Source organism: Portunus trituberculatus, chromosome 38 (assembly GCF_017591435.1).
Source record: "Portunus trituberculatus isolate SZX2019 chromosome 38, ASM1759143v1, whole genome shotgun sequence".
NCBI lineage: Eukaryota > Metazoa > Arthropoda > Malacostraca > Decapoda > Portunidae > Portunus > Portunus trituberculatus.
This window is the reverse complement of record NC_059292.1, coordinates 28,143,420-28,157,006: the sequence shown is the minus strand read 5'-3', so window position 1 is coordinate 28,157,006 and position 13,587 is coordinate 28,143,420. Positions and strand designations below refer to the sequence as shown.

At 37.9% G+C, this 13,587-nt stretch overlaps 1 protein-coding gene across 1 annotated transcript in view; it reads right to left on the bottom strand.

Moving 5' to 3' along the window:
• The window catches only part of LOC123514706, a 32,357-nt gene that overhangs the window by 12,243 nt on the left and 6,527 nt on the right, over positions 1-13,587 (bottom strand). The window contains exons 4-7 of the mRNA XM_045272770.1: positions 12,624-12,850; positions 11,602-11,713; positions 10,775-11,098; positions 9,756-10,013 (exon numbers count right to left, since the gene is read on the bottom strand). Coding sequence (XP_045128705.1) covers positions 9,756-10,013; positions 10,775-11,098; positions 11,602-11,713; positions 12,624-12,850 — 921 coding nt within the window. The remainder of the gene's footprint in view (positions 1-9,755; positions 10,014-10,774; positions 11,099-11,601; positions 11,714-12,623; positions 12,851-13,587) is intronic.

The window sequence follows — 13,587 nt, the reverse complement described above, 5'->3', positions numbered from 1 at the left end:
GGTCTTCTTGCAGTATTTCACAATCCTCCTTTTGTTTTATAACTCTGCACAGTTTTGTATCATCTGCAAACAGATTTATGTAGCTGTTCACTCCTTCTGGCACGTCGTTAATATAAATGAGGAAAAGTATTGGTGCCAATACTGACCCCTGTGGCACTCCGCTTTCTACTGCTCTCCACTTGGACTTCATATCTTTAACTACCGTCCTTATTTCTCTCCCCCTCAAATAATTTTCTATCCATCTCAATGTGCTTCCTTTTAAGCCACCCTTCTCCTCTAACTTCCATAGTAATCTTGCATGTGGCACTTTGTCAAACGCCTTTTTTAAATCCAAATAAATACAGTCAACCCATCCTCTCTCTCTTGTACTCTATCAACTATTCTAGAATAGAAACTCAATAAATTAGTTACACAAGACCATCTTTTTCTAAAACCAAATTGGCTATTTGATATTAATTTGTTGTCTTCAAGGAACTCGATCCATTGTTTCTTTATTATTCTTTCACACATCTTGCATATTACACTAGTTAGTGATACCGGTCTGTAATTTAAAGGTTCTTCCTTCCTTCCGCTCTTATATATGGGAACCACCTCAGCTCTTTTCCATTCTACTGGTACTGTTCCATTTTCTATTGAGCATTTTATGATGTTGTATATAGGACTTGCTAGTTCTTCCCTACATTCTTTCAGTATTCTGCCTGAGACTTCATCTGGTCCCATTGCCTTCTCTTCATCCAGTTCCTTCATTAACTCTTTTATTTCAAGCTTGGTTACTTTAATCTCTTTCATATAGATTGTCTCTATTACCCTGTGGCCTCTCAAATTTGGATTCCTTAGTAAAGACCTCCTGGAATTTTTATTTAATAGTTCTGCCATACTTTTGGGTCTTCCACCATCCGTTCTCTCCTTTTAACCTTTCTATTGTTTCTTTTGCCTAATTTTTCCATTTATGAATCTATAGAACAATTTTGGTTGCTCTTACATTTTTCGACAATGTCTTTTCAAGTTCTTTTCCTCTTCCTTCCTCACCTTAACATATTCATTTCTCGCTGCCTTGAAGTTTTCCTTATCTACTGGATTTGTATTTCTCCTCCACCGTTTCCATGCTCCATCTCTTTTCTCCTTTGCCCTAGCACACCTTGCATTAAACCAATCTTTCTTTCCTTCTTCTTTAGGTCTATATTTCGGGACATATTTCCTGACTCCTGTTTTGTATATTTCCAAAAATAAGTTATATTTGTCTTGCATTGTCTGAGTTTTCCATCTCCTCCCAGTCTACGTTTTAAAATAGTTCTTGAGATTCTCAATATCAGCCTTTCTGTAATTTAATCGGTCTCCTTTGTATGAATCGTCTCTATCTTCCTTTCCTCTTCTATATCTATTTCTAATATTGCATGGTCACTCTTTCCCAATGGGCACTTATATCTTATATCATCATTCATTTGTATACCCCTTGTAAAAACTAGGTCCAATCTCGCTCGTCGTTTCCTCTGAATCTTGTGCATTCCTTTACTCTCTGGTCCATCATATTGTCTATCATTAGGTTCAAGAATCTTTCTCCCAGGCTTCTTCCCCATACCACTTTCATAATTTTCCCAGTCCACTTCTTTACAGTTGAAATCTCCTACTAATATCACTTTTCTCCTTTCTTTAACGATTCTCATTAGACTCCTTATTGTGTCATCTATCATGTCTTTATATTCTTGATTGGTCCATGAATTTGTTTTTGGTGGCACATATGTTACAATGATTGTTAACTCTTTTTTATTAATATGCATCTTAATATACAATACTTCTGCTTTTCCTTCCCACATTCCACTTGGTTTATCACTATCTCCTTCCTTAACATAATCATGACTCCTCCTCCTCCTTTACCCACTCTGTCTCTTCTCCATACATTATACCTATTATCCAAGTCTATTTTAATTGCCTTATTTAGTTTTGTTTCAGCCAGGCATACAATATCTGGATTTTCTTTCTTTATGTAATCTCTTAATTCTAGTTTACTTGATAAAACCATGTCTATGTTCGTATACATCATTTTTAGTCTTTTGCCTTTATCATTTTTAGTTAAACTTGTTCCACTTTTTTCTCTTCCTTCTCGTTTATATACCATTTCCTTATCCTGTCTCCTAGAATTCTCCAAAAAAAATGACTTCTCCTCTTCTGACCTTTCATTATTCTTTTCCCTTACTGCTGCTGCCAGTTCATTGTATCTCTTCCTTTCTTCCTCATTTCTATTTTTCTTTATATAGATATCCTTGCAGCCTTCTGTTTCTCTAAGTTTTGTTGTTCTATATAATATTTCTTCTGTTGCTGCTTGTGATTTTAGTAGTATTTTAATTGGTCTCGTTTTTCCTTCTTGATATGGTCCCATTCTGTTTATTTCTTCTACTTCCTCTTCCAAGTTCTGCCTATCTTCGTCGTTTAGATTCTTCAGTAGGTCTTTGACTGATTTCATTTCTTCTTTTTCTCTTTTTGGTCTATATTTTATATTTTTTCTTTTATTCCAAATACGACTACACTCTTCTTTTTTTCTGCAATTTCTCTAACTAAATTTTCTTTTGTCTTGAGGACTCCTATCATTTTGCTTGTCATATTTTCTTCTTTTCTTTAAGTTGTTCTTGAATCACCTCCTGAAAATCAGCCTTATCTTTCTTATCTTGGACTCTCCATGCTTGTACTTCTTTTTTAATCACGTTCTGTACTCTTTCCTCTTCCTTGTTTACTAGATCTTTCAGCTTCTCTTTTTCTTTCTTGGCTTTACCGAGTCCTTCTTCCATCTACTTTTTGTAGTTAGCTACTTCCTTTTTAAGTTCTTCATTTTCCGCTCTTAGCCTAGCTTCGTTTTCTTCCACTTTTTTTTATCCTTTCTCTCAGTTTTATAAACTCTTTATCCTGTGTGTGTGTGTGTGTGCGTGTGTGTGTGTGTGTGTGTGTGTGTGTGTGTGTGTGTGTGTGTGTGTGTGTGTGTGTGTGTGTGTGTGTGTGTGTGTAATTCACCACCACCATGGTCGTCTGCTGGTCATCCAGCTAATCTTCCCCATTACGGAGCAAGCTCTGAGCTCATAGACCAATCTTCAGGTAGGACTGAGACCACATCACTCACAATACACACCGGGAAAGTGAGGCCACAACCCCTCGAGTTACATCCCATACCTATTTACTGCTAGGTGAACAGGGGCAACACATTAAGAGGCTTGCCCATTTGCCTCGCCGCTTCCTGGGACTCAAACCTGGGCCCTCTCGATTGTGAGTCGAGAGTTCTTACCACTACACCATCTATCTGTGTGTGTGTGTGTGTGTGTGTGTGTGTGTGTGTGTGTGTGTGTGTGTGTGTGTGTGTGTGTGTGTGTGTGTGTGTGTGTGTGTTCACCTAGTTGTAATTTTACAGGGCCTGGGTATCATATTCTGTGGCCCGCCTCCATATCTACACACATCCAACTTTCCTTTAAAACTATGCACACTCCTCGCTGACACCACCTCCTCTCTCAAACTATTCCACACCTCCACACATCTCTGTGGGAAACTATATTTCTTCACATCCTTCAAGCATATTCCCTTGGCTATCTTTTTACTATGCGATCTTGTAGTTCTATTTGAATTTTCCTCTCTCAACATCATTTGTTCATTATCCACTTCATCTAAACCATTCAACAGTTTATAAACCTGTATCAAATCTCCTCTTTTTCTTCTTTGTTCCAAGGTAAGCAAATTCATTTCTTTTAATCTCTCCTCATAGGTCATTTCTGTCAATTCCGGTACCATTTTTGTTGCCATTCTCTGCAATCTCTCCAATTTCCTTATAACCTTCTTTTTATAAGGGGACCAAACCACCCCAGCATATTCCAATCTTGGTCTAATTAATTTCTTCATCATATCTTCATCATATCATCATCCATAGCAGTCTCATGCGCAGTACCTTGTCAAAAGCTTTTTTTAAATCCAAATATACACAGTCCATCCATCCCTCTCTCTCTTGTATTTTGTCAAAGACACAGGTCTATAGTTAAGAGGCTCTTCTTTACTGCCTCCCTTATAAATGGGCACCACTTCAGCTCTTTTCCACTCTACCGGTACTTCCCCGGTATCTAATGAGCCCCTTACAATATCATATAATAGATCCATCAATTCTTCTCTACATTCCTTCAATAATTTGCCTGAAACTTCATCTGGTCCCATCGCTTTATCATCTTTAAGTTCCTCCAACATTTATATAACTCCTTTTTAGGTATCTTAATGTCATCCATGTACACATTTCCTTCTACATTCTGAGGCTTTACAAACATTGTTTCTTTAGTAAATACTTGTTGAAACCTATTACGTATTTAGCAATTCCGCAATATTCTTAGGGTCATCTACTATCCCTTGCTCTCCTTTTAATCTTTCAATGGACTCTCTCTTTTTAAGTTTACCATTTATGAACCTGTAAAACAATTTTGGATGTTCCTTACTCTTGTCTACAATATCTTTTTCAAATTTTCTTTCTTCCTCCCTCCTTACCCTCACATACTCATTTCTTGCCACTCTATAATTCTCCTTATTTAGTATATTCCTGCTCTTTTTCCATCTTTTCCAAGCCACATCTCTCTTTTCTTTAGCCTTAGCACAGGTTGTGTTAAACCAATCCTTTCTTTCTTCCTCTCTCGGTTTATACTTTGGTACAAATTTCATAACTCCTTTATAATATTTCATAAAAATCTCATATTTTTTTTGCACTTCTCTGCTTTGTAACATCTCCTCCCAATCTAATGTTCTGAAATAGTTTTTTTAAATTTCCTGTGTCCATCTTTCTATAATTCAATCTTTCACTCATGTATGTCTCCTCTCTCCTTCGCTGTGTTATTGCCATCTGCATTTCCATATCCAAATGATCACTCTTCCCCAATGGGGAAGTGTGTGTGTGTGTGTGTGTGTGTGTGTGTGTGTGTGTGTGTGTGTATTTACCTAGTTGTACTGTACAGGGTTCGAGCAGGGCTCATAGTGTCCTGTCTCCATGTCTCCATTTATCTAATTTTTCCTTAAAGTTTTGCACATTATGTGCTGTAACAATTCCATTATCCAATGCATTCCACTTTTCCACTATTCTGTGAGGAAAACTGTATTTTCCAATATCCTTCACACACTGCCTCATCCTAATCTTCTTTTCATGTCCTCTTGTCTTTCCATCTTCTGTCAACAGCACCAGGTCTTCCTTGTCTATCTTTTCAAAGCTATTGACAATCTTGTACATTGTTATTAGGTCCCCACATTCTCTTCTATCTTGTAAGCTTGGCAGTCTAATTCCTTCAGTCGTTCTTCATATGTTAGGTCCTTTAATTCCGGTATCATCTTTGTAGCAATCTTCTGTATCCTTTCCAATTTTCTTATATCCTTTATAGAGCTTGGAGACAACACCACTGCTGTATATTCCAGCCTTGGATGTACAGTATCATGCTTGTGATGATTTTTTCATTATATCTTTGTCCATATATTGAAATGCCACTCTTATATTAGTCAACATTTTTATATGACAATCCAAATATCTTGCTTATGTGTTTTTCAGGACTCAGATTTTCCTGTATGATCACTCCCAGATCTTTTTCCTCTTTATGTGTGTGTATGTGTGTGTGTGTGTGTGTGTGTGTGTGTGTGTGTGTGTGTGTGTGTGTGTGTGTGTGTGTGTGTGCGTGTGTGTGTGTGTATTTACCTAGTTGTATTGTACAGGGTTTGAGCGGGGCTTATAGTGTCCTGTCTCCAATTATCTCATTTTTCTTTAAAGTTATGCACACTATGTGCTGCAACAATTCCATTATCCAATGCATTCCATTTTTCCACCAATCTGTGTAGAAAACTGTATTTTCCAACATCCTTCACACACTGCCTCATCCTGATCTTCTTTTCATGTCCTCTTGTCCTTCCATCCTCTTCTGCCAACAGCACCAGGTCTTCTTTGTCTATCTTTTCAGTATCATTTACTATCTTATACATTGTTATTAGGTCCCCGTGTTCTCTTTTATCTTGTAAGGTTGGCAGTCCCATTTCCTTCAGTCGTTCTTCATATGTGAGATCCTTTAATTCCGGCACCATCTTTGCAGCAATTTTCTGTATCCTTTCCAGTTTTCTTTTATCTTTTTTAGAACTCAGAGACCATACCACTGCTGCATATTCCAGTCTTGGGCGTATCATGCTTGTGATGATTTTTTTTCATCATATCTTTATTCATATAATGAAATGCCACTCTTATATTAGTCAGCATCCTATATGATAGTCCAAATATCTTATTTATGTGTTTATCAGGGCTCAGATTTTCTTGTATGATCACTCCAAGATCTTTTTCCTCTTTAGTCTTAGTTATTTGCTCCTCTCCCATCAGATAGTTCAATACTGGTATTCTCTTACTCTTTCCTAGTTCCATTATGTGACATTTCTTGGCATTAAATTCCAATTTCCACTTCTTGCTCCATTCATAGATCTTATTTAAATCTTCCTGTAGCAGTATACAGTCCTCTCAGGTTTTGATAACTTTTAGCAACTTTGCATCATCAGCGAATAAATTCATATAGCTGTTTACCCAATGTGAATGTCGTTTACATAAACTTGAAACATAATGGGGGCTAACACTGACCCTTGTAGCACCTCGCTAGTTACTTTACTCCAAGATGAGTATGTATATCTGATCACAGTTCTCATTTCTCTATCCTTCAAATAATCTCTTGTCCATTCGAGCAAGGTTCCACGCAGTCATCCTATGTTCTCTAGTTTCCAAAGAAGTCTTCCGTGAGGGACTTTATCAAATGCCTTTTTAATGTCCAGATATACTGTGTCTACCCATCCATCTCTGCTTTCAAGTCCTGCAATAACCCTGGAGTAGAAGCTTAATAAGTTTGATACACATGACCGCCCTGTCCTGAACCCAAATTGTCTGTTCAATATGACTTGCTCCTCTTCTACAAATTTAACCCATTTTTCTTTGATAACTATTTCACATAACTCTGTGACCCTTGTAAGTGATACTAGTCTGTAGTTTAGTGGCTCAGTTGCCTTTCCTCCTTTAAATATCGGTATTACGTTGGCTCTCTTCCACCCTAGTGGAACTTTCCCTACATTTATTGAACTTTTAATTATTTCCCATATTGGCTCCAGTAATTGCTCTTTACATTCTTTTAACACCCAGCCTGATACACCATCTGGCCCCATTACTTTCCTGACTTCCAACTTGTCCAGTAATCTTCCAATATCCTCTTTATGATCTGCAATTTCCTGTAATCCTAGGCAATTCAATGTCCAATTAGGTTCTGTGAAGTCATCTTCTTCAATGAATACCGTTTTGAAGCTCTCATTCATTATTTCACACATTTCTTTTTCTGTTTGGTATGTCTTTCCTTCTTTAATTATTTTTTCAATTGTTTCCTTATTCTTTGTTTTGCCATTTATAAACTTGTAGAAAAGTTTTGGTTCATCCTTGCTTTTATCCACTATATCCTTATCAAACTTTCTTCCTCTCTCCTTACTCTAATATATTCATTTCTAGTATCTTTGTACTGCCAACTATTATAAGTCATTTCCTTGCTTTAAAAGTTTCTTCCACGTTTTATCCTTTGCCTCTTTTGCTTGAAACATCTAGCATTGTACCATATATGTAATTTTTTCTGAACTCTTTAAACAGGAACAAACTTTTTTACTCCTTCATTGTATTCCTGTAAGAATATGTCAAATTTCTCTTGTACAGTCTTCCTGCACATAATATTACTCCACTCAATATCAGCAAAATAACTCCTTAGTTTTTCAAAATCTGCTCTTGCATAATTTAATCTCTCTCCTTTATAGTCCTCTCTGTATCTTATCTCATCTTCCTCCTGCATTTGCATCTGTAATGTCACATAATCACTTTTTCCCATTGGACTAAGGTATTGTATGATTGGAGGGGACTCCAGTTTTTTTGTGAAGACTAGGTCAAGTAACAATGGTTCCTCTTCCCCCCTGTATCCTGTTGACTCTTCTACCCACTGGTCCATTGTATTAACCATAGTCATCTGTAACACTCTCACTCCACTGCCCAGCATTGTCCATTACTTTCATCTCTTTCCAGTTTATTTTTTTACAGTTAAAGTCTCTAACTAAGAGTATTCTTCTATCTCTTCTTATCATGTTATCCAGATACTTTATCATCTCTCTTTGCATATTTTTATGCTCTTCTGATCCCCATGTATTAGTCTTTGGTGGAACATATGTAACTATAATTTTTCTCTTCTTCAAATCTTCTGTTCTGATTGTTACTCCCAATGCTTCCACTTTGTCCTCTCCATACTGCACATCCTCCACACAAATGTTATCACAAACCATTATTAGTACTCCTCTTCCCCCTTTATCCTTCCTGTCCTTCCTCCAGGTATTATATCCTCCCTCTTTAAAGTTGACAAGTATCTCATTCTTCAGTTTTGTTTCAATGATACACATTATATCTGGCTTTTTCTCTTTCAAATAATCCCAAACTTCCAATACACTTGATAACAAACCATCTATGTTAGTATAAGTCAATCTTAATTTATTGCCTCCTCCACGACCTCCTCTTTTTTCCTTAAGAACCACTTCTTTAGTCTCATATCCAGAACCCTCCAGTAAAAATTCTTCTTCTCTATCTCTATCCTTTTGTCATTTTTTTTCCTTAGCCTCACTTCTTAGCACTTTCTCCTTTTCCGTTTCCTCTAAGTTCATATCTTTTTTTATCCATATTTCCTTGTGTGTTTGTGTGACAAAAGGAAAGGCAGCTATGCTCGTGCTGTCCTACCTCCATTATTTTAAAATATATCCAACTTCATCTTGAAATAATGCATTGTTGTTGCTTCAACCAATTCTCTGACCAATACACTCTGAACTTGAATAGTTCTACATGGACAGCTGTGCTTCTTGATGTCATTCTTGCCTAAGTCCTCCTCCCATTTCTTCCTGTGCCCTCTTGTGGTTCCCTCGTCCCACACTTTCAGGTCCTCTCTATCAACTTTCTCCAATCCTTCCATAAATCAACAAATTAATATGCATAAATATGTAAAAATGATGTACATAAATTACATCATAGATGAAGGAAGCAACTATACAAGTTTTTTGGCTGATGATGCAAAGATGCTAAAGAAAATATGCAGAGTTGTATGTATTTAAACTAGTCTTGATCTTGAGAACAGTATCGAGATCTGATGATTGGTGCAATCTTGGCTTGATTCTTAAAGCTTCTGACCTCATGATTTGGCTCAAGACCAGATTAAGACCAATATTTCAAAATATCATAGCAATGAGACAGTCAAAATATAAGCTAATACATGGAGAAAAATGCACATGAGTTAAGAGAGCAAGCAAGATGATAAAAAATAGTCAACCTCAATGATTATCTCCAGTATTCATTAAAAAGTACATCAATCTCACAGCAGCAATTCTTACTTGTCATACTTGTCAGCTTCTTATATTCTGAACATTTTTAACTCAATATGCATTGTAAATACTGTACAGCCACCACTGACTTTGAAAATTTCACTGGCTTTCTGAGGGCTGCTAATGCAGAGAGCATAACAGCACCCACTCATAACTAAATCACTAACTGCCCTTTGAGGAAGAATGTGTGTTTATATGTGCATTTGGCAACTTCTATATGCTAATGTGAAATAGATCATGTTAATCGGATTTTTGGAGAGAGAGAGAGAGAGAGAGAGAGAGAGAGAGAGAGAGAGAGAGAGAGAGAGAGAGAGAGAGAGAGAGAGAGAGAGAGAGAGTAATAGACTTACCTGCCAGCTATGAAGATACTCATCAGAAAACTTGAGCCATTTCTGAATCTCGGTGAATCGCTTGTGGGTTGATCTGACACAATCTGATATGTCCCAGTGTGACTTCTTTTTTCCTGTAGTGAATGAGTACACAGCCTTCTCCCGCAGTGCTCTCAGGATAACATACCACACTGTCTTCACCTTCACCAGGCCAATGGTATCATCATTCTTGTCTAGGTAATAGAACACCTCTCCTTCACTGTCTATTTTTCTTCTTACCTGAAATATACACTCAGTTACCATTTCATTCTGTGACCAGCATTCCCACATGTTTCAAGGTTTCATACTAGTACTGTAGTCACTGTGGGTTAAACATCCACACACACACTAACACAGACGCCCGGTAGCTCAGTGGTTAGAGCGCTGGCTTCACAAGCCAAAGGACCGGGGTTCGATTCCCCGGCCGGGTGGAGATATTTGGGTGTGTCTCCTTTCACGTGTAAATCGAGGAGTTGTGACCTTGTTGTCCCAATGTGTGGTGTGTGCCGAAGATCGGAAATAATGAGCTCTGAGCTCATTCCGTAGGGTAACGTCTGACTGTCTCGTCAGAGACTGCAGCAGATCAAACAGTGAAACACACACACACACACACACACACACACACACACACACACACACACACACACACACACACACACAAATGGAGATATGGATACAGGACACTATGAGCTCTGCTTGAACCCTGTACAATACAACTAGGTAAATACACACACACACACACACACACACACACACACACACACACACACACACAAATGGAGATATGGATACAGGACACTATGAGCTCTGCTTGAACCCTGTACAATACAAGTAGGTAAATACACACACACACAGAGAGAGAGAGAGAGAGAGAGAGAGAGAGAGAGAGAGAGAGAGAGAGAGAGAGAGAGAGAGAGAGAGAGAGAGAGAGAGAGAGAGAGAGAGAGAGAGAGAGAGAGAGCAGCAAGTAGTTGTACTCCTATAATGGGTAACCTGCTCACCAGTGCCTTTTGGTCCATGGCTTGAGTGACAGGTATGACAGTGTAGGTGACAGTGCGCAGACCCAGAGCACAGCAGAAGTCAAGCAGATGGTGAGGTGGTACAGCCAAGAGGCTCTTCTCCTGACATCCGGTGTAAGTGGGTGTCATAGCTATTATCACCACCTGTGGCTTGGTCAGGTGGCTTAGATTTACAATGTGTTGGCTCTTTTCCTGCAGGATCTCACCCACCAGTGTACACCTTGTGTGGTGGAGGAAACTAAGCAGCAGATGTCGCTTCCTTGCATCTAAGGATGCTAGGGTGTCACAAACAGTCGCAGCAATAGCCTGCAATAATGAATTATGTAGTGTTGGCACTGTTTGAAATGAAGCGCACACAATTTTACAACTGGATGGTTCAGTGGTTAGTGGTTAGTGTAAGAAATTTGAGCTAATTCTGGTAATGGTTACACAGGTATTTTGAAGCATTAGACAGACCCACAAGACAGGTATCAGACAACTCAAGAGAATAACAAGATAGAGTACCTACATAGGTGTACATATAAGATGGCCACTGAAGCATTCACTTACTATTTCCACTGACAATATTACAAAAACAACAATAAACAAAATTAAATAAACTGATGAATAAATAAATAAAAAAAATGAAAAACGGAAAAGACTCACAAGATGAGACTGCAAGTTAGAAAAAAAAAAAAAAGAGAGAGAAATGACTGGCTTTGGAAAGAACAGGATACTAATCTTGCATTAATAGATCAAATCAATAAGTAACTATTTTTCAATATTAATCATGATTTGCATATAAGAAACAAGAGTGTTCTATGACTGACCTTTGCATACACATATCTGGATCCTTCATACTGATCAATATCACAAGATCCTCTGATGAGCATGTGAACATTCTTGCTTCCCACAATGAGATAAAACTGATCATCAATATATCTGTAAGTCAAAACAGCATGTTATTGTAAGCATTTATTTGTTATTGCATCTTGAAGGCACATTCCAACTTCTTGAAGACAATCCCAAGAACAATATACTGTAGGTGAGTAGCAACTGCCAGTGCCTAATACACTTAGGTCTTTTGGAAGGAAATTTTGCTGCCACCCTTTGTCTAATTCTGCTAACATAGAAGCAAAAGCAAAATCATTTTTCATTAGTTTGATCTCAAATAACCACAAGCAGCTTGATTTGTGTGCAAAAAACTTCAATTTCAATAACTAAATTATTGTCAAGCAGCCTTCAGTAAAACATGTTGGTTTCAATGAGCCATCTCTGTCAGTGATCTGCCCACAGAAGTAGTGTCATTCAACTCATGGAAAGTAGCTTCATGGCTATACCACTTGCTTCAACAACAAAAACAAAATAGACATGGGCACATTATTGGTGAGATACCCAAAAGGACAAATTTATGGATATTACAAGTTGCTAGTATGGGATGCAGTTAGTTAGATCATGCAGAAAGGAACACTGGCAGGTGAAGAACCATTGTTATAATACACTGAATTGCTGTTGTAAAGGAAGAATTTCCTCAACAATATGATGCAATATAAATCTTCTGTCTTTTTTTATCATTTCCAAACTAAGAGTTAATCAATTCAAAATACTTTTTTCAAAACAGTAAATATCATAGTCAAAGGTGTTAAGAAGTAACTCTTTGTGTTTGATGTGAGAATGATCAGTCTGTTACAATATTCTGTTCAATTTCTAAATAATATTTAGTTTTCCGAGATTTATATTTTCAGAATTCCACAACCCAATAGTTGCAGCAGCATTCATTAAAGGATCAGCATATATTTTCCTTCAGAATATACACAAATAAAAATGTGTTAAAAATCCAAAGCCTGCTCACCTGCAGCTAATGTGTGCCGCCTCTCCATTCAGCTTGTCCATGCACACTACTGAGGTCGCCTCGCTGGGCTCTGCTATGAAGTACTCACGCCACTTTTCATTATTTTCTGGCTGCTCATTATCTTCATCCCCAATACCACCAGTGAATTTCTTGTGGCCATAAATAACAACAGAGCTCCAAGAGCTCTTTTTGCTCCTCCACTCCAGGATAGTGGCACCACGTGGAATCTGACAAAATAGATGCGCTGTCAAAGTTATGGTGTTAGGTCCGAAACAAATTCGTATCCAGCTTACTTCAGATGCTGGGAGTCAGTTACACTGAAGGAGCAATCAGAATTACACTCCTGCTCTCACTCATGCAGTCACATTCAAGAAGCTGTTGGAGATATACTGCATCCTGCTCCCTCACTCAGCTGTCATGTTCTAGCCAACATCCAACACATTTCCCCATTCCTTCAACTCAGCTTATTACTACTTCAGACAGACACTCCACCCCCAAAGGTGTTTGTCTAATCTCAGGCCTGTGTCCTGATAGATATTTCACCTCTTGTGTGTCTGCCTAAACGAAGGTACTATTCTATAACCTAGCATTTAGCCTGTATATGCTAATTACCCACACTTCAGTCCCTTCATTCAGCCTACTTCCTTCTTGCCACTGCATCACAGGACACCTACCACTATTACCAAGTCATAACTATGTGAGAGCTGAAGTAGCAGCAGATATCACAAACAGTGAATTTAAAATGAGAGACACTGTGCTTCTTGTTTACTGATCATGTTATGTGTTTGGACCAAAACCATTTCACATTACAGATGGCTTTGAGTGACTGTTTATTCACAGAATTTATCTCACTGGCAACTTTTATAGCAAGGAATTAATTTACTAGCAGGAAACTTACTTTCTGCTAATCTCTTGTTAACCTCCCAAAATTATTTTCTAATTAATCACCAATGATCTGGTCCTT